At 39.7% G+C, this 23,037-nt stretch overlaps 1 protein-coding gene across 4 annotated transcripts; it reads left to right on the top strand.

Moving 5' to 3' along the window:
* Positions 1 to 133: 133 nt before the first annotated feature.
* Positions 134 to 22,131, top strand: arhgef10 (Rho guanine nucleotide exchange factor (GEF) 10). Of its 4 annotated transcripts, XM_077731725.1 has the most exons (30): positions 135 to 297; positions 849 to 939; positions 3,481 to 3,587; positions 5,073 to 5,414; positions 5,653 to 5,970; positions 6,762 to 6,798; positions 6,908 to 6,996; positions 7,214 to 7,270; positions 7,390 to 7,568; positions 8,196 to 8,312; positions 8,784 to 8,895; positions 9,039 to 9,151; positions 9,231 to 9,308; positions 9,369 to 9,548; positions 9,785 to 9,901; positions 10,026 to 10,118; positions 10,301 to 10,471; positions 10,593 to 10,738; positions 10,817 to 10,995; positions 11,137 to 11,252; positions 11,638 to 11,765; positions 12,176 to 12,276; positions 12,383 to 12,504; positions 12,888 to 12,974; positions 13,905 to 14,125; positions 14,576 to 14,733; positions 16,827 to 16,969; positions 17,586 to 17,760; positions 20,663 to 20,785; positions 21,006 to 22,131. In XM_077731725.1, exons 3-30 carry the CDS (start codon positions 3,551 to 3,553, stop codon positions 21,497 to 21,499), a joined length of 4,233 nt encoding a protein of 1,410 aa, XP_077587851.1. In that variant the 5' UTR covers positions 135 to 297; positions 849 to 939; positions 3,481 to 3,550; the 3' UTR covers positions 21,500 to 22,131. The 4 variants fall into 4 exon arrangements, with proteins under 4 accessions (XP_077587850.1, XP_077587854.1, XP_077587851.1 ...); XM_077731724.1 differs by lacking the exon at positions 849 to 939 and having other exon boundaries at positions 134 to 297; XM_077731727.1 differs by lacking the exon at positions 849 to 939 and having other exon boundaries at positions 143 to 250.
* The last annotated feature ends 906 nt before the right edge of the window (positions 22,132 to 23,037 follow it).

Below are 23,037 nucleotides of genomic sequence, written 5' to 3'. Positions count from 1 at the left end.
AGCCACCTCACAAGTCACGTGGACACATTCCAGTCCTCCCGAAGAGGAAAACGTCGCCTGTTGGTTGACATTTTTACTCCGCCAATGAGCGCGTTCTCAACAAGCCTTTCGTCCAATCATATGCTACCACTAGATGATGAGGGTTTTCCCAGGATGGAGCCAGTTTGGATCGAAGGGACGCAACTTAAGAAGGACACTTGGAAAATCATATTCACGTCTCATCAATAATGTTTAACGTTTATTTAAACAGGTACAGGACCACTCCATAGGCACCCATTTGTTTAAAGTCGTGGAATGGTGAGTTTAAGACGTTGTGTATCGTTTTTGACAAAGTTCTAAATATACAGTACGCGCAAATATAGATAATTGAAAATGTGCTAAGTTGAAGTGAAGTTGAGAGGAATCGCGATATGTCGCGTCCGTTTACTAGTGATCTGTATTTGGGATTCTAAAGTTGGCGTGTTGGGACACGGCGAGAACGTGGCGCCTCAGGTTGTCAAGATGCCAGTGTTGTCCAATAACATTACTTCGCGTCAACGTGTCCGAATAGTATGCAGTTGTGCGCCTCGATGTCAAAGTATTTTGTTTATCATCATGATCCAAGTAAAATAACCGTATTAATATACTAATCTCTGTCATTTTGCTCAGTGCGCTTCTTTCCGGCTCAAATGTTGCATCTAGGGATGTGCACGGAAAAAAAATCGGATCGGAATTGTGTTCAATTGCGTCATTTTCAGAGATTTCAATTGGGTAAAAAGGGTATTTAAAAAAAAGTATATTTTCTTAGCATTTTTAGTTATTGAGTCATTTGCCATTGACGGCGAGAGATGTCTAAACCATTTTGACAGCGAGACCCCAGTCAAATTGGATTGGACGCCTGTCTTATTCACGAGGGCCGCGGGGGTGCAGGAGCCTAACCCAGCAAATCATGGACGAGAGGTGGGTAAACTTCCACTCCCAGTCAAAATTAATTGACTATCCATTACCATTCGACAGCCAATGAATTAATTGGATATACACAAAACATATACATCTTAAAACCTGATCTTTTTTAAAATTTATTTTAATTTAGACCTGCCAGCTAGATAGATATAAGAGGGACCCTCAAATATTTTAAGAATCAAAACAAAGATTTGCATTGCATGTCTTCCAATGGAGGGCCGTGTTCAAACAATATATTGCACAAACCTAACTCTGATCAATGCATTGTTATACTCACAGTAGTTGCAATAACTTTGTCGATACACATCATTTTTATTTCATCCAACATAATTATCATCGGCATCTGCTACACCTACATTTGCTGAGAAAGTTTGATCTTTGACGCCAAATTTTCCAGAGCTGACTCCGCCATGCCAACGATATTATATTCAAGTACTAGTCATGCATAGCATTCCTGAGCGCAGGCCGCCTATCTCCACTCATCTGGAATGTATGTCTTTTCATATATTTCCACACTTTATCACTATTTCAGGTCTTAATATCATTATTTCTAAAGGATATTATTTTTAGTTACACACTATAGTGTGTTCTTCTCTCCCTTTAGCCATTCATGTTTACACCTCACTGACTCCAAACCCCACTTTAAATTTGTTTAGCAAATCACCATGGTGGCTAGTCTGACACTACAGTAAAATTGTTTTTTCTAGCCCCCTCTGTAAACATTTTGAGTTAGCTCTTAGGGAATACAGATACATTTTAATCGTACTCTTGTGCAGTTTCACATTTGAGTGCAATGGAAAATTGGAAATAATAGTAGTTTAGTGATGTATTTATACATACATGTATTCCCCCAAATTGCCTTGAACCTGATTGGCTGGGGTGTAGTGCACCCCGCAGGGTGTATTGTTAGGTTTTTGTCATGCATGAACAGGCATACAGGTGTGTGATGTGAATAATTTTAGTGCAATTAAAGGTTTCGGAGTGAGTGATTTTCATTCATTCATTTTCTGTACCTCTGCTTACCCTGCCTCACAAGGGCTGTCAGGGTTTTATTTTTTCTTCGAGTTTGAAAAAAAGTTTTTTTTTGTTCAAATGCCTAGATGAGAAATCTGTCTGCTTTATGCCAACAACCGCCCAGATGTTTTCCAGTTTGAAGCAGCTCAGGGATCTTAACATGTAATCACATGCTCAGCTGAGTCTGTCATCAACATGGAGTTGTCTTTTTTAGTCACTTAAATGCATTTTTGGGGGGTTCTAAACAGTTTATTGCTTGGGCCTTTGTTTTCTTTTGTTATAGTTCTGATGTGGAGGATGGGAAGCTGAATATTTGTTTTCTCAAACAAAGTATAGTCAAGCGGCACAGATCAAAGATAAATCTGCCTTGCTGGAATTGGAGAGAAAATATTGGGCTTGTAATGGCATGGTACTAAAAATTCACGCTGTCTTTTCATGACTGTGTAACTTCTCTTCCTCCTTCCTAAATCCCACCCAAATACATCATCACTTCCCTTGCCCACCCTTCCTTCCCTCTGCTAGAAAATGGAATTGATGACTTTCCTTGCCAGCAGTTTGTTTGGACTCCAACATACTTCAACTCACTTGGCAAACATTAATTTAAATCTGTTAATCTTTGTTTCTCTGGTAATTTATTTTTGTTTTTGAACCAGTGGCTTGCTTCTTCGGGGTCATCATTTTTAAATAAGAGGGCAAAAAAGCCAATGGTACTATCGTGCCTGCGACTAAATGACAAGCAATGTACTGGCGTCGTAAAACCTAAACGTTGTAGGTCGAAGACATGGTAGTCCCAGGACTATCTTTACATCTAGTTGTCACCCTACTCTCTGCAGACACTAGCCCTCTGTTCCTATTCTCCCTTCTGGCCTTGTGCCCTATTAATTGGGCGGAGAACAGAAGTGGTAGATTTCGCATTGCTTGCAGACAAAACGAGCTTTCACACTCACAATGAGTTATCGTGCTGGCCGTGTCCTCATCATGCAGCTTTGTATTCTGCTGAGACAGTTGGAGACTTTTGTTGTATATTGTCCTATAGTTATTTTGAGATTGAAATGTGCCATGTACCTTAACAATTACTACTTTATGCTTTGGCAAAATGATGTCACTGCCTTGTTATTCACTCTTGCGGACAGCAAGCTTCTTTTTTTCCCCCCAAGAAGTGTTACCTCTAGTTATGAATGAACACAGTTTTTTCATGGTGAGGAATGCTCTTCAAGATCTCAATTGTCCCTTTTATATATACACACACTACAACATTTTATTGCGCGGGCCTAGTCAAATGGTAGGCTAATAAACACAAATAATTTTGGGGTGTGCAGACATTTGTATTTAAATGGGAGACCAATGAGAACATCTGCCTCGGCAAAAACTTGGGTAAATTATACAATACCACTTTCTCATGGTGGTTATGTGACCAATACACAATAAGAACAAAATGTATTAGAAAAAAGGGAAGCTTTTTTTTGGTTTAAGAAAATATTTTTTGGTCCTTTGTGACATCTTTGCACCTCTTCCTTCCTTTAGGAATGCGAGAGTGTATAGTTGATCCTCCCCATGCTGTCTGAAGAGCTTGTACAGGAGAGGAGCTTTAAACATGGATCTAGAAGAATTTCCTCCCCCACCTCCCGCAAGTAAGGTCAACAGCGTTTTGTCACTAGCTGCTTCTCCAATGGTACTAACAAGGCTAACTTTTTGGATCTGGATTGGAAGTCTGTTGCCAAAAAAGGCAGCCAATTAATTATTACTTAAATGGGGTAAAAAAAATCCCCGCCTCTCTCCCACATTTCATGCCTTACTAGATGTAACTATGCTCCATTTCCACTATTTATGGAATAAGCCACAGGGTCACTGCGTTGACCCGTGGCGCTAGTCACAGACACTGTTTGAACACTTTTGACTAAAGGGAAGAACAACTTACCTCTCAAAGCATGAAGGAATTTACTGCAGGGATTTAAAGACACTTTTAGGACATCAAAGCTTCTAGGCTCATTGGTGGGTCTGGATTGTGAGTACAGATGCTGCAAGCAGTGGACTGCCAAGGGCTTGACGTACAGCAAGCATCAAACCTCATTTTTCTAGGAACGGCATGGAAAAAAAGACATTTTCAGACACCTAATAAAGAGGAAACACCTACTGAAAGTGTAAAACAAAAATATTTATGATGACGCAGGGTGCACGGAATGATGAAAGAAGGGAATACATCCGTAGGGAAGTTTTTAAAAGCTGGGCAACAATACAGATGAGGAACCACGTGGATTTTTGCTGTCACTTTTGACGTATACTTCCAAAAATTGGGAAAAAATTGGGTAATAAGGCAATAAGAATGATATGCAAGTCACTCTGATGCACATTCCAGGTTGTTTTGAGGGAAACCGAATTGGAATTTTGTTATCTTTGGGAACACGTTCAGTCAAAACTCCAGATTGGAAGCTAACACACTCAAGCTGTGTATGTAGAAGAATGAAAAATCTGAAGAATGTGTACTTTAAAATTTGGGAATTACTATTCTAATGTATTATAATGCCAGTTACCCACAGTTGTTCCTCCTGCAGACTACTACTCCCTGTATTTTCAACTTTGTCTACTTTAAAAGTCACACATGTTACCCACACCCTTAAAACCAAGAATTATGGAAGAAAGTGGGCAGCACTCCTTTTAGTCTGGGCAAAACAGCTCTTTTAACTGGCCAAATTGCGACGTGGAAACTAGAAAACTTTTGTTGTTGGCTTCCAGTTGGCTGCCAAGGGACCGCTTTTCTCTCCCCTTCAATCATTAACTTAGTCACCATTACATTTCCTTATCTTCTTGACTTAAAGAGTGGAAGAATGAGTTGCTGAACATTTTTGGGAGGTGAGACCTGTTCTCGTCGACCGCACCCTTAATTATATGTCTGCTTGTAGCTGTTTAATGGACAGAAATAGAACTACCGCACAGGAAAGCCATTTAAAAAAAACTTAGTGTATTTTTTTTAAAAAACTTTTGATCATTTGTTTTGCATTTATAAAGGAAAGTCAGTACTAGATATGTTTTGACACCAATGCTATATAATATTTACTTTGGTGATCTGCTGTTCCCTCTCAATTTATATTTAGGAATAATATTATTTGTATTTGCAGTTCTGGATGAGGATGAAGATGAAGGAGAAGCCTTTGATTTTGATGACAGTGGTGACGACATCCCCAAGGCTGAGCAACCGCATCCTAATCATAGTGGCAAGGATCAGACTCGCGGTGCCATTCCGCCTCACACGCCACAGGGCGATGACCCCAATCTGACCCCCGAAATAACTTCCATCTTACCTGACATCACTCCTCCAGAAGAATTATCCACTTGCAGTGTCTTGAATGCTGTGGAATCTTCAGCAGCGGACATTCCTTTAGCTGCTAACAACATTGACGACAAGGAGAACCAATTATGTCTTCCTCTTCCACCTAAAGAAAATAATGCAAGAAGTACAGGTTTGTATTTCACAAATTGTTGGCCTAAAACATAAACACAGTACATTATACAGTCTATTATTTTCTCTCTTGCTTTTATTACTATATTTTTTTGGACTCTTAAGTCACACCAGCCAAAAAAACAACAACACAATAGTAGAGTAAAAAATGTTGATAAAGTATTTCTTCAATATGTACTTTTGAATGATTTTGCTCTGCCACATTTTTATTTGTTAACATTTTATTTTGCTTCCACCAGACGATCAGGACGTGCCTGGCAATACCCAAACTGTCCCAAGGGGCCCTTCCAAAGTCGACCCCTATTCTGTGATTGACATCACTCCATTTGAGGAGGAAAACCTTGAGCAGCATGGCGGCTCCTCGGTTTCTTCTGAACCAGGAGATGCCAAGGAGGAATTGGCAGATGCCCTGAATTCCCCAAGCAGCCCCGGTGGCATTACCTCAGGCTATTCCGTACCTGTGCCATGTGACTATGCCACGCCATCCAGCGTACCACTTATCATTCCTGCTTACACCACGCCTGTCATCATTCGAAACCTCTCCGTGGATGAAGATGGTATGTATTATTATAAATACATCTTTATTTTATTAAATTGACTCAATTAAAATGATGATCAAAGACTATTTCATGGTGAATAGCAAGAAAAATCAGGGAGCCTTACAAAACTGTTAAGCGTTTCAATTAAAAATGCCCAGAAATTTCTACAATACTTATACTTTTTGTAATTACTATATATATGTATTTTTAAAAGCCTCCAAGGTCATGACAGCCAAATGTGAAGCTCAGTTTCCCGTTTAGTCTACATTTTCCATGTCCACATGGAAATTCCAACTCATTTTAGACTTGTGATGCAATATGTTTGATATGAATTTCTTGCTCTTTCACTAAAGTCTGGCATGCAGTACAGCAGCTCTTTTCAACTTGTGTTCCAAGTACACTACAATTAGTTCACAAACGCCCCCCTGTGGTACTTGTATTTCTTTTTAATCAACTATAATAGCTGAAGGCTATCCCAATGGACTACTGTCAGTAGGTGGGGGGCACCCTGAATTGATTGCCAGCCAATTACAGTCAAATAATGTTATAAATACAATCGAAAATCTTGATTTAGCAATTAGTTTTCCCTGATAAAACATGACTAATCACCTTAATACTAAAAAAAACCCTTACTCATTTGGTTGTAGACCCCTGTTAAAGTTTTACCTGATATAATGGTTGAATGAATAATGACGAATAAGATCTAATCTAGTTTAAACTGTATTGCGAGTACTAAATCTTCAATACTGTATGTCCCAACTGGCCCACTGAATTTTTATCAACCAACTTTTTCCACACTTTCTCTACAGTCACAGTGATTCGTGGTGGGAACATTTCAGCTGACAGGTGTGTGTGACACAATCCCATCTAGGTTATGATAAAGTTCTTTTCACATTCTTTAATTTATTGCATTTTAAAAGTGTGCAGAACATATTCACACATGTTTTTTTTTAAGTGTTTTCAGTGAGCATTGTCCACCTATTCGAGAGGAGGACGCTCTGGCAAAGTGGGCATCGGATCCTGCCAATACTGCATGGATGGAAAGTAAGAACTGCAAAGTACACCGTCAGACAGTTTGTGTACTTCCTTTTAAATTGACTACTGAATTGACATACTGGACATTACTTTGACCATACCAGTGGTTTCAACTCTCGGACCTCCTTCCTGCTTTTATTGAGGAAGCAAACTTCTGTTTACATCTGCTTTTGTCTGTGATTGAGTCGTGTTACTTTGCAGTTGAAAACTTTCTTTATTCTTTTAGACCCCGACGAGGTGATTTACGATGATGTGCCCAGAGAAAACTCTGACTCCAATACAGGTATTTTTTTCTTTTAACATGTATGCCTAAAATGTTAAAAAACAATACTCTACTTTTCATGTATGTTTACTCTCCATAAAAGTACTGTGTTACTCAACTGGATTTCCCTGCTCACATAGAACCGGATGAAATGATATATGACGACGTAGAGCTTGGTGAAGAAGGAGGTTACCTCGACAATGGCTGGAGCTCCAGCGAGTTTGAGAGCTACGATGAGAGCAGCGATGGGGAAGGCCGATCTGAGAATGGCATGCCCAACGCCTTCATGAGGGGAAAGCCAACCCAGACAAAAACCCAAGTACGTTGGCTCCACCATTACTGTACTTGTGTGACAGTTTCCTTTCTCATGAAGGTTTTCTGCAGGAGAAAAAGCAAAAAGGAATGCTTGAATTTCAAATGATCTACGGCACATGGACAGTGTAAAAAAAGGGCAAACAAGATAGCTCAATTTGTACATGAATATAAAAACATAAATAAATTTTATTTTTATACAGCTAGTGTTACATTTGGTGCCACCCTCCCAAAATAACGGTGTAACAGTTGGTTGGTCTCTAGTTTGGAAACCCCTGATCGACAGTTATTTCTTTTTATCATTAAAAATGATTATAATTTATTATATATGAAAACAATTTTTAAATTATAACTAAAGTTTTTATTTCTCTACCTGAAAACTTGTCACTAAATGCTCCCATATAGCTCATATAAAAGGCCATAAGCATTTAAAAAAAATCTCAGATATACATTTTCAAATAAAAAAAATGGAATATACAGTTAACATTATGAAACTTAAACCTAAACACATTTAGATATACTGTGCATACATGAATCAGTGCTATCACCCAAGCTAATAAAAAGCCAACCTTCGCCATCACTCCACGCGCCCTTGCCAAGCATGACCAATAATGCATGCTTTGCTTTTGTTTAGCTCTCTCAAGATCTGAGCCGTTTGAAAGAGCACTATGAGAAAAAGATGAAAGATCTAATGGCAAATACGGTGGGAACGGTAGAGCTGCAGCAGCTCAAACAGAAACACGAGCAGAAGGTAAACTAGCTATGGCTCGTCTCCCCTGCCCACGTTCCGATAGTTTCCACCTTTTGTCTGGCGGTTTAGCGGACTGACACTTCGATCCCCTTGTCCTGCACTAATGTGAATCTTTCGTGGTGGTGTTGGGTGGGAGACTGGTAATGGGTTTGCATCTTTCTGTTCTTGCACTGGTTTTTTCATTGTTTTGGATTCTCCTGATCCATCAAATATGTATAAAAAGTTTGTAGTTGGGCAACAATAATACAAATGTAAACTAGGAAAATGAAGGTAAATCTTAAGTGGAGATGATTTCACTGGCCACTCGAGGGCAGTGGCTACCGGGAGTTAAATAATATGAAATGGACACCATTAAAACACTGTCCCTATATCACTGTTATTCACCTATTGCGGCAGGTCTTGTACTCTAATAACTAGGAAAAATTAGGTACTGGGGAAAAGGAGACTAATGTGTTTTGATCTATTTTTCAGATGCAAAAGTTAGTGAAGGCCGCTAAAGAAGGGACCAAAGATGGGCTTGAGAAAACCAAAGCTGCAGTTAAAAAGGGACGTTCTTTCATCAAGACTAAGTCTTTCTGTAATGGTATGTCTCTTAGGGGAATATATTTTCATCTACAATCTTTTTATACAAGATGAAATTCATTGTATGTTTTATTATGCTTTTTTAATGGATTTTTTTTGCTTTGATAATTATGATTTCTGTTTCCCGGGATAACTCCAATTTAGAGCGGAAATCTACCTGTTTTGAAGATGAAGAGTCTGAGTTTTTCATTGAGGTGGATTGTTTCAATGTTGAACCAATTTTGGGTCCAGTTCCTGAGGGGCTTTCCCAACAACAAGTAAGCAACCTATATTTTAGTCCAAGTTTTAAATGAGCCATTTTCTAAATGATGATTTACACTCTCCCTCCTCTTTCAGCTGGTCAGGCGATGCATATTAGGCTCTATACTGGAGAGTGAGAAGAACTATCTTGATGCATTGAAGAGAATATTAGAGGTATGGGATTGATGGGCCTGATGGAATGCAGTGGCTTGAATTTCACATTTTCTTCATCAGCAATATGAAAAGCCGCTGTCCCTGATCGAGCCAAAGTTGTTGAGTGACAGGAAGTTAAAGATGACCTTCTATCGAGTGCGGGAGATCCTGCAGTGCCATTTCCTGTTCCAGATTGCTTTGGCGAGTCGAGTGGCAGAGTGGGACAGCGTGGCCATGATTGGGGATGTCTTTGTGGCATCGGTAAGCAAAACATGGATTTATTTAAATCATATTCTAAAATTGTAGTTTTCCATAGGACTGCTTATACAAGATAGTTTTCTCTTTTGTTAGTCTGATTTCTTCCTGAGGAATATACAGCATTCCACGTCTTGTGATTGTACAATACCTATTCTACTGGGAAGGGGGCGCTACTGTTTTAGGAAACAATGAAAGTTAAAATGGAAATGGCATGGCTAATAAAATGAATTGCTTTACAGTTCTCAAAGTCTATGGTGTTGGATGCATACAGTGAGTATGTCAACAACTTCAGTACGGCAATGTCGGTGGTGAGAAAGACTTGTGCAGCAAAACCTGCCTTTCTGGAATTTCTCAAGGTTAGATTTGATTAAAAGTCCCTAAGATTTTAGCTTATCTAAATATTTTTGCATCTGTGTTTGCATGTTTGACAAAGAACACCCCCCACTTAGACATTGTTTTTTTTTAACTTGTGTATCTCAGCATCGTCAAGAGATGAGTTGTGACAGGATGACTCTGTATGGCTTAATGATGAAACCAATCCAGAGATTCCCACAATTCATTCTCCTTCTACAGGTTGGTCTTTAAATGGCACTTCCAGAGTTAAAGATGAAAAATGCAACAGCATGTGGGCTGTAATTAAGATTTTCCTTGGGCCATATTCAATGATATTTTCATCATTTGCTGCTGCGGGTCAATACACAATGGGGCTTCTGGACTCGTTAACAGGAATTGTTTTTGTCTTGGTTCTTTACTAGGACATGCTAAAAAACACACCAGTGGGCCATGCAGACCGCCTTCCCCTGCAAATGGCCTTAACAGAACTTGAGACCTTAGCAGAAAAGCTCAATGAGAAGAAAAGGGAAGCTGACCAAAGATGCGAGATCCGCCACATTGCAAAGGCTATGAATGAACGCTACCTCAACAAGGTTTGTATTGTACATGGTCTGCACATTATTCCAATTTTAGGTGGTTCATATTCTCCATATTAAACTCATTCATATTTTGGCATTGCTAAACCTTTCTAAGCTTAACTTTCATCCCTTTTAGCTTCTGAGTAACGGTAGTCGCTACCTGATCCGCTCAGATGACATGGTGGAGACGGTCTACAACGAGCGTGGAGAAGTCATCAAAACAAAGGAGCGACGTCTTTTCCTACTTAACGATGTTCTCATGTGTTCCACGCCCAATATGCGGTGAGTCGCTACAAACTATACTGTAAACCATGTCAACACTAAAATATCTTCTCCTGTCATTTACTTTTTTATGGTCAGGTTCCAGGACAGCAGTGGGAGTGGTGGTGCCCCGCTTGACCAGCGGTTCCTTTTAAAGTGGAGTGTTCCTTTAAGCCACGTGGAAGCACTGGAGTTCGGATCTAGCGAGGATATATCCGACACCAACCGCTATCCTGGTTCCCATTCCGGGGAGAAAGTGGTTATCAACGCTAAACCAAGTAGGCCTGTTGTAATTTGCTGTCAGTTATCAGTGTTTTGTAACCCACATACCCACAGTCGCATGCAAAAAATATATATAATCGCAACATCCCTACCTGTTGACATCACCTAATAATAACCACTTTTGTGTCTGTGTCTAGACAAACTCTACATGGGCCCAGGTCAACTGTACCAGGATCTCCAGAACCTAATCCATGACCTCAGCTTGGTCAACCAGATCTCCGGCATGATATGCAGCCTCAAAGGAAACTACCAGGTAACTGTGTCTTGACAAAAGTGACTTTACTGTTGCAATAACTAGAAAAGCTTGCAAAATATTTCCTCAATTGCCATTTTGACCGGTGTTGCTGAAGAAAGACAGATTTAAAAAAGAAACCCAACCACCAAAATGGTCTGGTACAGAGACCCAGACATAGCATAACATGAGCTAGTACTTTGTATTTTAAGGACGTGTCCCAGGCGTGTTGGTAAGTGGGCCATACTGATTAAAAAAGGTGATAAGGCTATGGTTTGCAACAAAATGTAATTTCCCAAAGGACACACATTCTAAGTATAGTTTAGCAAATTCTTCCAAAGACCCCTTTTTTGATGACTTACCTTTTTGCATTTTCTCTTTTTCAAAATCCAACATATCTGTGTAGAATGTGAATCCCACAGTGGCCCAGGACTGGGTTTCCGGTCTCCAGAGGTTGATTCTGAAAAAGGAAGAGGAGATTAGGGCTGCTGACCGCTGTAGGATTCAACTTCAGCTGCCTGGCAAACAAGACAAGTCTGTTGTTGTTGTTTTTTGGTCATTCATATGATAACAACAAACACAATTTATTTACCTTTCACATGAATTAAGAGCAATGCATAAATATTTTGAGTGGCTATTCAACCCTTTTTTTCCATATCCATTCTGAAGGCATGTTCATAGTTTTCCGAGGAAGTATTTTAGCACAATCACATACATATTCCCTTACCAGCCCTAATCTGGGTTATGAATCACTAAGCAGGAACTGTGCATGTTTTACTTTTATTTCCATTTGTTTTGTCTAAGCATTGCTCTATTTTTTCCCACATTAAAATGCATGTCACATTTACACAGTCCTAATTTTTAAATCAGTAATAATTTTACTTAGCCTTGAAAGTACACATTGAACCTCAAGATCTAACTCCTTGTCCTATTTTTGTTGACAGGTCTGGGAAAGCCACATACTTTAGTGCAGTGTTCAATACCCTCAGCCCTGCTATTAAACAGTCCTGGATCAGTAACTTGCAAATGGCTAAGCTGGCTCTAGGTACATAGTCCACAACTAGGATGTAAAATAACTTGTATCTCCAATACAGGTATTAACACATATATTTAGAGAAGTATTAAGCATCCTGTGTGTGTTTTTTTTCTAGATGAAGACAATCTTCAGGGCTGGTTCTTTGCAGAAGATGATGGGAATCAACTCAAAAAGCAGAAACACCCTCTCTTGCTTAAACAGATGCCAGTGGTTATGTCTAAATTGCAAGAGTTTAAGGTGAGACTTGTTTTTGCGACAGACAATACTGCAATACCTATCTAGCAACTTAGTCACTCTGACCATCAACAACTGTTTTATAAGCTAAAGTTACCCAACAAAAAGTTCCCATGTTACACTAACGGGTGCTTATTTTGTCTGTTGTTCCCTCTTTTACTGTCACTTTAACATATGTTTGTTCTAGGTTTGTGAGCAATTGAAAGGTGTCTCTTAAAAATGCCACTTTTACTCCAGTGCCACTTATACATATATTTTTTTTCCTCTCATTGTGCATTCTTTGGCTAGTGCGACTTATACTGGGGTACGACTAAGAGTCCGAAAAATACGTTATATGTACTTGTAGTCGATTCTCCTGTAAATGTTTGTAATTTCGCTTGTACCAGGTGGAGTGTGCTGTCCACAACCCGGAGCCCTACATCAATACCGAGAGCACAGCAGACACTCCCGTCGTTGGCCACGGTTGTGTCTGGGTAAGAGGCCGTCACACCATCTATTAGATAAACGTCGCTGTAATCGTTCCTGCTTAAGCACTTAACGAGAAGACGTGAATTATTAACTAAAGAGATGCTGATTTAATGTATTGTATGTTTAATGCTTTTAACAGCCCTTGCTCGATAAAGTCGCTCAGCATCTGGAGTCTCGCTTTCCTTTTTCGTGCTATTCAATAAAATACACATGCCAGGGAAACAGACACGGCTATCTTTCATAGTCGAGATGTTTTCCTTTCATTGGTATGTGTTATTCTAGATCGTAGCTATTTGTTAGGAGGGTACCTTTCAAATGGAAGATCGCAAAGCAACTTATTAGGGGTTCAAATATAAAAAAACAATGCAACTGTGTTTCATCCAAGCAAGAGGGATGTACAATTGACATAATATTTTAATCCCTAACTGTTATAATAATCTTTTTTTACATGTAGTTCAGGATCCTGTGTTATTAGTTTTCCCAATCCCATCCTATCAATGAAAATAGAGGCCATAGTCTTGGATTTTCCTTCAAATAAACATGGGTTCCCATAACCATGTTCAGCACAGCAAGTGTTACAGATTGGCCATTAGAGGGAAACTCCATCTACACATCAATTGATTATTTTTCTGAGAGGTAATAAGTACAACTGCTTAGATTGTGTTGATTTATGTCAACATGAAGCAAGAGAATTTAACGTATTACAGCTGTGTTGTTTCAAACTACTCACTATTTTAGGAGTATCTCTTTTTACTATTGGTGCATTGTTAATCATTTTATCATTGGATTATTTGCTTTAGATTAACGTCGCATCATCGTTTATGTTCTTTGCTTACATGACTCATCAGTCTTGGCCAAATGTATAGTTTTGAGAACATGATTAAAGTCGACAAGATTCTCCCATTTGGAAAAAAAAAACTTTGTACTCTGTTCAGGTTGCGAGTTGCACCAACCAGATGGGCCAAATCGCCATCGTGGCACTACAGAGCTGCAGCCCAAAGGTCACAGAGTGTTTTAATGTGGAGTCCCGTATCCTGTGCATGGCCTACGTTCCCGCAGAAGAGAATGACGACAAAGTCCAAGAAAACAAGCAAGTTTTGCTGTCAAAAGCAAGCGTCACCACGCCCACTGTGTGTCTGGGCATGGAGGAGGGCAGGTAATATGATCACATGTAATTACAATTTACAACCATGAACTAGTTGAACCTCGTGTCACCATAAAACATGTCATTTGTAGTCCTAGTAGTTGTTCTAAAATTGTTCAAAACAGACTAGCAGGAATACATTTTAAGAAATATATTGAATTTTTATTTATGCAAAAATAGGTGGCTACAGGAAATGTCCTGTTTTTATTTATTTTTCAATTTTAAAAAGAATAGGAATTAACTAACTACAAAACTTAATTTAGTTGTTAATGAAATGTTTCTTATTTTTCTAAAAATAGCTAAATGTTCTAGCTTGATATATCTAAGATCTATTGAATTTTATTTTGAAATATGACCTATTACTAAGATGGCCAGTGAATTAAATGAATGTATTTGACCCGAAGAGAAACTACCATATGTAACAATTGTATTTTTTTTCCCTTGATATTTTTCTCTTTTTAGTATTATTGTCTATAAAAGCAGCCAGAGGTCCAAGAAAGTACGCCTGCAGCACTTCTCCACCCCGGACAAATCCACTGTCACTAGCTTGGCTTACATGAAAGGCTGTTTGTATGCCGGCCTGGTCAGTGGCTCTGTGGCCATTTACTTCAGATCACAAGGTACGTCTCGGTGTCTTTTAATGCCCCCAATGAGACCAATTACTAAATATACTATTTAGTCTGGGCCTGACCTGAATGGATTTCGGTCTGAACCACAAAATGTGAATCGGCACACTGTTGCTAAATTGGTGGTGCCGCAACTGTGGCTTTTGGAAGGAAGCGTTGAAATGAGTAACACAGTGTGCATCCATTTCCTCGTTGTTCCGTTTCCATTTACTCGGTTGTCGGGGAGAAGTCATTCTCAAAGAGGTGACCTGTGTATTGTCCTCATTTTCAGGACATGCACAGAAAGAGGAATGTATCCAGGCTGGATTCCCTTCCCACAGCCTGTGCCATTTTCTTTTTTTTTTCATCCCATCTACTACTTGGCTAGTTCACTTTCACTACACATACATCTATCTATATTTGATGATATGCGTATATTTAATCGGGAAAATTGTGTTTGGGACGCATAGAAAAATAGTGGCTACACTGAACTGTGTTTTTTGACTTCCTATAACTGCTGCTTGTAATTGCCACATCTTTTTGCTGCTTCATTCCCTGCCCACTAATTAGAAGAGAGCAGCACAATGAGTGTCTTTGTTGAGTTTTGGCATAGTTAAGTATTCTCTTTTTGGTCTTTTATCCTCGGAGCTAACGTCTGATTTCATCCCTGAGGTGATTCTTCCCTTTTTAATGTGTCGCTCCATGCTAAAACTGTGACACATTTTTATCGCTGACTTGCAAAACATTTCCACAGCAACTAAAGATCACTGAATCTGGCCCCCATAGTTATCTTAAATCCAGCCTGCATTCTGCTCCCTTTCTCAGATTTAAAACAAGATGGAGTGAGTCAGGTTAACAGTGCATCTTCATCAGCAACATTGGCCAAAACCGCCTCTGCTTGTCCAACATATCCTCAATTATTTTTCCATTTTGACTTTGTGAATGCATATCTATGGCAGTAGTGCATTAAATTAGTTTCTGGAATGATCATTCCACATACAAACCATCGTGTGAGATGACTTTTGCATTCCCATTCATTAATGGTCTATGTTCTCCTGAGCAAAACTCTCCCAGTGTGGTAGCTCTCCTCCCCTTTCTAGCCTTCTTCAATAGCTGCCTTTGTACCTCAGCTTGAACAAACACTGTTGGCGAGGCCTCATTGCCTTCCTGGTTGAGATTAGGCACGTGAATGGGGGCGTCTGGAGGAAATGAACTTTAAATGTGCCACTAGGCAATTTTTGCTGAGCTCTTTGGTTGAGAGACCAAATAACTCATGTTTTTCCTCTTTTAATTTCGTACATTTTATAATTTTGACAATTCTGTTCACTGAAATGTTTTCCAAACACATTTAATCGTACAGTAAATAACGATGAGGTCGGTCATTAAAAATCTTAACATAAAACATAGAAAAGGTCCTTTTCCAATTCAATTTTTCAACATAAATAAAAAATATATATATATATATAAAATAGATATACTGACTTTACTTGATGAAAAAAGCTCACGAGCCAGAAGTGGCCCGCTAGGGGTAGGATCATATTTTACACCCCTGCCTTAATAGGAGCATTTTTCTTTTATTTTCAAATCAAATGTGGACCCTGGATGCATTCTGCATGCTGCGTTGCATCTGTGCTAATCTACCACTGTGGGTGCCGGCCACATGGAGAGCAGAGTGTGTAGGAGGTGCGAGCAGGATGGAGTTTGGCTATGACTAATTCTTAACAGCACATCTATATTCGTAGTGATGGCTATGAAAAACATTAATGGCCCCTTCACTAGTATTACAAGTGATCTCGAGGCATATGACCTTTTGTGGGCGACATTTATAAGGGCACCGTGTCACTGTAACTTTGATCAAGTTCAAGGAGAATGGCCTTAACCGTGCAATGGCGGTGGAGCGTGCAGTGGTGCAAATATTAGTTTGGAAAGATGAAAAATTGCCCTCCTCCAAAAATAGTTTTCCTTCTCATTGTGTAATCCTTGGCTAATACAATTTATAATCCCCCAAAAATATGGTTCTTATTCAAACTCAAGAGACATTGGTTCTGCAGGCAAAACCAAAATCGATAAAGCCATGTGAACCGTTATACTTTTCCTATTTACTACAGATGGGTTGTGGATCAGTGACGAGCCAATGGTGGTGAAGCTCGGAGTGTTACCGATCAAGGCCATGCTGGCAATGGAAGAGGACCTTTGGGCCTCTTCAGGCGGCCAGGTCTCCATCATTAAATCACAGACACACTGCGTGGAGGTAAGTACTGTACAGTCACTTAAAAAGGCCTTGTTTTCTTTTTCTATCTTTGTGGGCCGCACAAAATATACTTTACTAATGAACTTTTGTGGACTGGATCTGGGCCCCAACCCCGCCCTTTTGACACCCGTGCTGCACTCGGTCCCCTCTTGTTACAGAAATGGAAGCACCTGTCATGAGAGCCGAACTAGTTCCGTCCCCCTGACATGCGCTCACTCATAATCTGTTTAACCTCATTAAGCTCATTATGTTGGACTACCTTCCTTGCTCTTCTCCCATTCGCCAATGACGAATTAGACTTAATCCAGTCAAACAGGGTCAGCCATACACAAGTGAATGAGCCTTCAATATTCTCAGTTTGTCAATTACACACATTGAACTCATTCCACTCTTAACTTAAATCTGCTCTATTTGTATCATATTGCCAACATGTGAATAGCCTTCATTCCAACACATTTAACTCCACCTACATGTAGGCCAATGGGTGGCGAGATGATGCAACGTTTGGCTCCAATAATGCCTAGTTTGTTGCTTTCTCCTCATGAATTCTATTTGAATTTTGATTGATTGAATGTAAAAGTGTAACTCACAATTGTCCTGTTATTCCTCCACCCAGAGGCAAATGGAGGCCCATCAGGAAGAGGGTATGGTGGTTTCCCACATGGTAGTGGCAGGTGTTGGCATCTGGATTGCCTTCAGCACAAGTTCCACCTTGCGTCTATTCCACACTGAGACTCTGGAGCACCTCCAGGATATTAATGTTGCACCACCTGTCAACAACATATTACCCGGTAAGATAACATCATTATTAACTATTACACAAAACCACCAAAAAGGACCATCACAAGTCTTCCTGAGCAAAATATTTTCCAACATTTAAATATTATGCCATGTGCAGAATTGTTTTTCCTAATCCAGCTGCATTCATGGACAGTGACCTCATGTATGTCATACTTAGTGCCTGTCAGTAATTGTACATTTTCTCTTGGCGTGCTTATTCAAAGCAAATTTGCCATCCTCTGGCTGTCTTTTTCTAGCCTTTTCAGTCTAAACACTGCACCAGTTAAAAGTACAATTTTCTTACATTTACGTCATTCGACCGCCCTCTCCAAGCATGTCAAGCTGTAATTATTGACTTGTAGATTCAGCACAAAAAAGGTGAACAAGAGGCCTCGATTTTACCAATGCTGTTAAAGATGATACGTGTTTATTGGGGGAAAAAATCTTTTCCCATGTTATTTTTTCTTGACCTCAGAATTTCTATTAAAATATTGAAGTATTGCTGACGGCACAAATCAAAAGAAATGTCAGCAGGGCAAAGTCATTGAAGAGAACGGATTTGACTTTGCTGCTTTTAATCCACTGCGTTACATCTGCCTTGACCTAAAAAAGCAGAGCCTAAAATAAGGAATGCTGTCGATTTAAGAGGGGAGATTATGTATGGGATGTTTCTGAGTGCTTTTGATGTGGATATCATTTTGAAAATTGCAATGAAATAATATCCTTTTTAATCATGTTGATTGACATCAATGCAAGACCCTTATTTGCCTGCCATTTATCGGTTTGACCGTCCATCTCTGAGAATTGGCAACAATGCTGGGACTTGTGCAGACAATGGGAAATTTGCTCTCCTTTTGCCACAAGATGATAGTGACATAAAAAAAATAAAAAAACTATTTGGCTAGAAAAGGTATGCACTTTCCTGGGGCTTGCATTCCACATCTGGCATTTCTTTTATATTCAGCAGCATTAAGGACATTTAAAGTCCAATCAGATGAAGTTCACAGAGATGGCAAAGAGTTTAAAAGCAATAGTTAGGAGCAGAAAAACAAAAAGACAACAAAAACACTTGATTGAACCATCAATGAATGGCAGCTAATTAGTGAATAACTAATAATGTTAACAAATACCCAGTTGATTGTTTTTGGTAACCTCTGCTCATATGACCGCTTTCCTCTAGCTCGTCATCTTCCAGGTCCGAGAGTGAACAAGTATTTATTTAATTATTTCTCAACAATTTTATTAGACATAGATTGTGGAAAAATGCTGAAGCCGGCCGGTGGCAATCGGGTGCGCCTTTGTCTGCTTCTGTGTGACCTAAATAGGCAGTCATGCAGGCTTTAATGAGACAAACATACAAGGGGGGTGTGCGGGTAAATAATACCTCTTGCTTGTCATTTATACAAGTATTGTATCGTATCGCCAACTAATCCTGATGCCATTTCCACAGAATGTTTCTAATAAGCCCCTTGCTATGGTGATGGATAAATTAAAAGTCAGAAAGCTATTTGAAATATAATGTTTGCAAATGATATTGCAAAAAGTTAGAAAAGTGGAGGTCCCTGCTCGAAACGAAAAGATTGAAAGTGAGCAGAAGTAAAACAGAATACTCTGATTTTAAAATGTAGGTAGTACATTCCAAGATACATTAAAGCAGGTCATCGTTTAACAAATTGAAAGCTAATCCAGCCTTTCCCACCCATAAAGAGAGAAACACAATTTCACACATGGCACTGTTATTCTGAGACTGAATTGGTAGTGCTGTGTTAAATTGTAATTTGTGAGATTTACTTCTCCTCCCCCCCTGCTGTTCCTTGTCAGGGCTAAGTGCGGATCAAAGTGCTGTTCAGCTGTTGGATCAGGAGTTTGTGGATGTTCACTCAGGATTTATTTTAGTTCACCCTTTGGGTGGGGAACTCAAAATATTATTAAAGGGGGAAATTGACCAAGCCCTGCCAACCTTCTGCATGCTTTCATTAGAAGCACATGTGCGCAAGAGGCTTTAGGTGGGAGTGTACCGTTACCTGATTGCTTACCTTAGATTGTAGCTCTTAGAATGAGTGGAAAGCCAAAATTGCTGAGATTTTTCCATGTATGAGGGCGTCACCTCCAGTCTGGGGAAGTCAATCACGAGAACTGGGAACCATTTTGTCCTAAAACCAAAGAGGATTACGTTAGGGAGGAAATTCAAGTGAAGCTATTAACGCAGTAATGACTCGTGACACATACCAGTAACAAATTTAACAAAGCTCATATTAAGTAGTAAATCAAATAGGTTGCATTGTCCTGTTATGGATGCCACAAGCATTCCTGAATAAAAGCACAGTTTGTTTCTTTAGTACAATCTTGTGCTTCAGTCATTCTCTTATGTAACTTCATTTTTTGTGTGTAACTGGAGCTTGAAAAGACCTCCATTTCATTCGGGATTGTTGCCTGGTGGATAAATGGACTTAATCACAGCAGGAACATACAAACAAACATCATTTATGGCCTGCCTAAGTGGCCTGTTTTTCCCCGGGAGTTTTACAAAACACTATTTGAACAAAGGTATTGGGGCATTGGTGAGATAAAAACAAAGGTTGCGGGTAGAGAGCGCACAATTCACTGTCGAGTTTTCATTTTCACCCACGTTTCTCAGGGTACTGCAACTTGCTCCTATCTTCCAGAACCAGGCACAAAAGCTTATAAATGAAGACAGAAATTAACATTTTCTTGTGTAGAGGCAATGTGTAATGGTCTAATTAGTTGTCTTTGATAGACATGTTTTTGACGTATGGGTTTGGATTTTCTTTTAAAATGCAATGAATAACACGTTTGAATGCCTTGGTCTGTATCTCTATGTATAAATACATTCTACATATATACCTATATTTATATTTGAACAATTTAACACTTATGTTATTTATGCCACAGGGAACCAAAGAGTATCAGTGAGCAGTTTGCTGGTTTGCCATGGTATGCTACTTGTTGGAACCAATCTGGGCGTGACTGTGGCCTTGTCTGTCCCAAGACTACAAGGTATCCCCAAGGTCACAGGTAAGACACCTATAACATATTTACATTTTTCTTTGTAGGTTTAATCTTTTGGAATAAAACCATCACCCACATAAATACAAGGAATCTGGTATATAACATTAAATAGACGCCATAAAAACACTGTTGCTACACTGCGGTTATTCACCTAGTAAACAAAGTATTACTGTACATTAGGACTGGTGAGTCCATGTCAATTGTTCAAATGAGTCTATGTTTTTAGGTCGGGGAATGGTATCCTTTCACGCTCACAATGGACCAGTAAAGTTCTTAACCGCAGCCACGGCGGTGCGTAACAGACGCTCAAGCGTCCCATACCCCAATTCGCCCATGTTGGCCCAGCCAATGGAGGAGGGAGAAGACGCGGTTCCCCCCTCAGACCTGAGTGCGTCTCAGGCCCAGGGAGTATGGCTGGGAGAAACCGGCTGCACCGCCATGGCTCTCCAGGACTCTCTTTCGTCCTCGTCGTGCGGCTCTTTGGCTCAATCTCATGGCTCTTTTGAGCATGGACCTGAGGACGGAGCCCTGTATGACGTTCTCCATGATCTGGCCCACCAGCAGAGGGGACGCCGCACAGGCAAAGTGGACGTCAGCTCTCTCCTGGTGGTTTCTGGGGGTTTGGGCCACCGGCGAGTCAACAAAAAGACCAAACATTCACGCCATGAGGATAATGCCTCGACCATCCTCATCTGGCAGATCCCCTTACTCAACGTGTAATATGGTATTAAACCCATAAAACAGAAAGCAGTTTCCAAACCAGAAAAAGGCTGAGATAAGATGCTCTTTTTTTAACCGGATGACAAGACCATTTCAATCCTCATTTCAGTATTTCTTCATTCCAAGATGAAACTAAGGTTACTTGAGTGTTCTCATTGTGAAGCTTGTGAAGTTACAATGTTGTTGTTGTATAAAGTTTTTTTTTTTTTTTTTTTAAGCTTAGGTTCGATTTTAGGGAAATGTGTCCGGACTTATTTGTTGTAGATATGGATTTCTGTAAGTTTTGTTGGGAATCATACAAATGTTCTTTGTAAAATGTGAAAGGCAAATGTATAGGACTAGTTCACAGCTCCCAGTTTTGCAGTGACAAAGAAAATGGATTGACAAAGGTGGAAAAATGTTGACTGATTCACTTTGGAAAGACTGATCAAATCTCTGGCTGGCCAGTGTTCTCCATAAATGGAAGATTTCTGTTACTGATTGGGAAAGTTATTTTGTTAAGCCTAAAATCCACTTTGTTGCTCAGTTAAGGATATTTAATATACTGCAAAAAAGACTTCTGTTGTATACATTTATATGTACAGTACTGTACTCCTGTTTTGTTCTTAATATACTAAACATTGTTTTATTGAGCCTTGAGCCTTTTGCTTTTTTCTTCTATTCCATATGCTGAATATAATTAGGATTGATTTAGTGATTGAAGCGGTTGAGAAAATGAGATGATATTTACAAAACAAACAAACTGCAACAATTAAAGCATGTAATTCTGCACGTACAGTATGAATGAGCTACAAATTGCCCATCAGTCAGAACCCTTAGGGCCACTTCTGGCCCAGGGACAGCATGTTTGACACCACAGCTCACAGCGAGAGTGCATTTTATTCACGTTGGAACTGGCAACGTGCCTGAGGCAGGTAGGTGAGAAGCCTGATGCTGCTCTTCTGGACTTTCACTAGTCATTTCTCCCACTCCCTCTGAACACCCACGTCTGTTGTTACGCAACCATTTCCACTCTTCATCCACCGCCAAGAGAAGAGAAGTCCATCTCCACTGTTTCCAATAGCGCCTACTGTTTCACAGTATGTCGACGTACTCGAATAAATAATCCAGTTTAGTATCTCACGTTAGCAGTTTGGTGAGTCGCATTGCAAACTCTCCCAAACAAATCTCTTGTCTTCCCACTGACCCCGAGGTTTCCATGGAGACGCTCATTTTGTACGCACATCCTCGGACTGTCTTTGTCTCTGCCATTTAAGCTCACCATCTGAGTGCCTCCTCATGAGGCCTGGTGATTGTGTGACACCCTCGCAAACATATTTAACTATTTATCACTAGAGCAGTTGGTAGGATATGGTGATATCCAAATCCGTTTCACTTATTGAAAATTTTGCCAAGGATTCATTTGCTTGTGGTTGGTTAGTGAGGATAAATGAATAAAAATCTTTGGGCAATTTGCAAGCCACAGAGAGACAAATGTAAGGATTTCTGAGTGTATATGTGTGTAGGAAATTCTAATATTCTCTTAAATTCTGACTTTA

This window comes from Stigmatopora nigra, chromosome 13 (assembly GCF_051989575.1).
Source record: "Stigmatopora nigra isolate UIUO_SnigA chromosome 13, RoL_Snig_1.1, whole genome shotgun sequence".
NCBI lineage: Eukaryota > Metazoa > Chordata > Actinopteri > Syngnathiformes > Syngnathidae > Stigmatopora > Stigmatopora nigra.
Note: the sequence above shows the minus strand (reverse complement) of the source record. Positions and strands in the feature narration are given on the sequence as shown.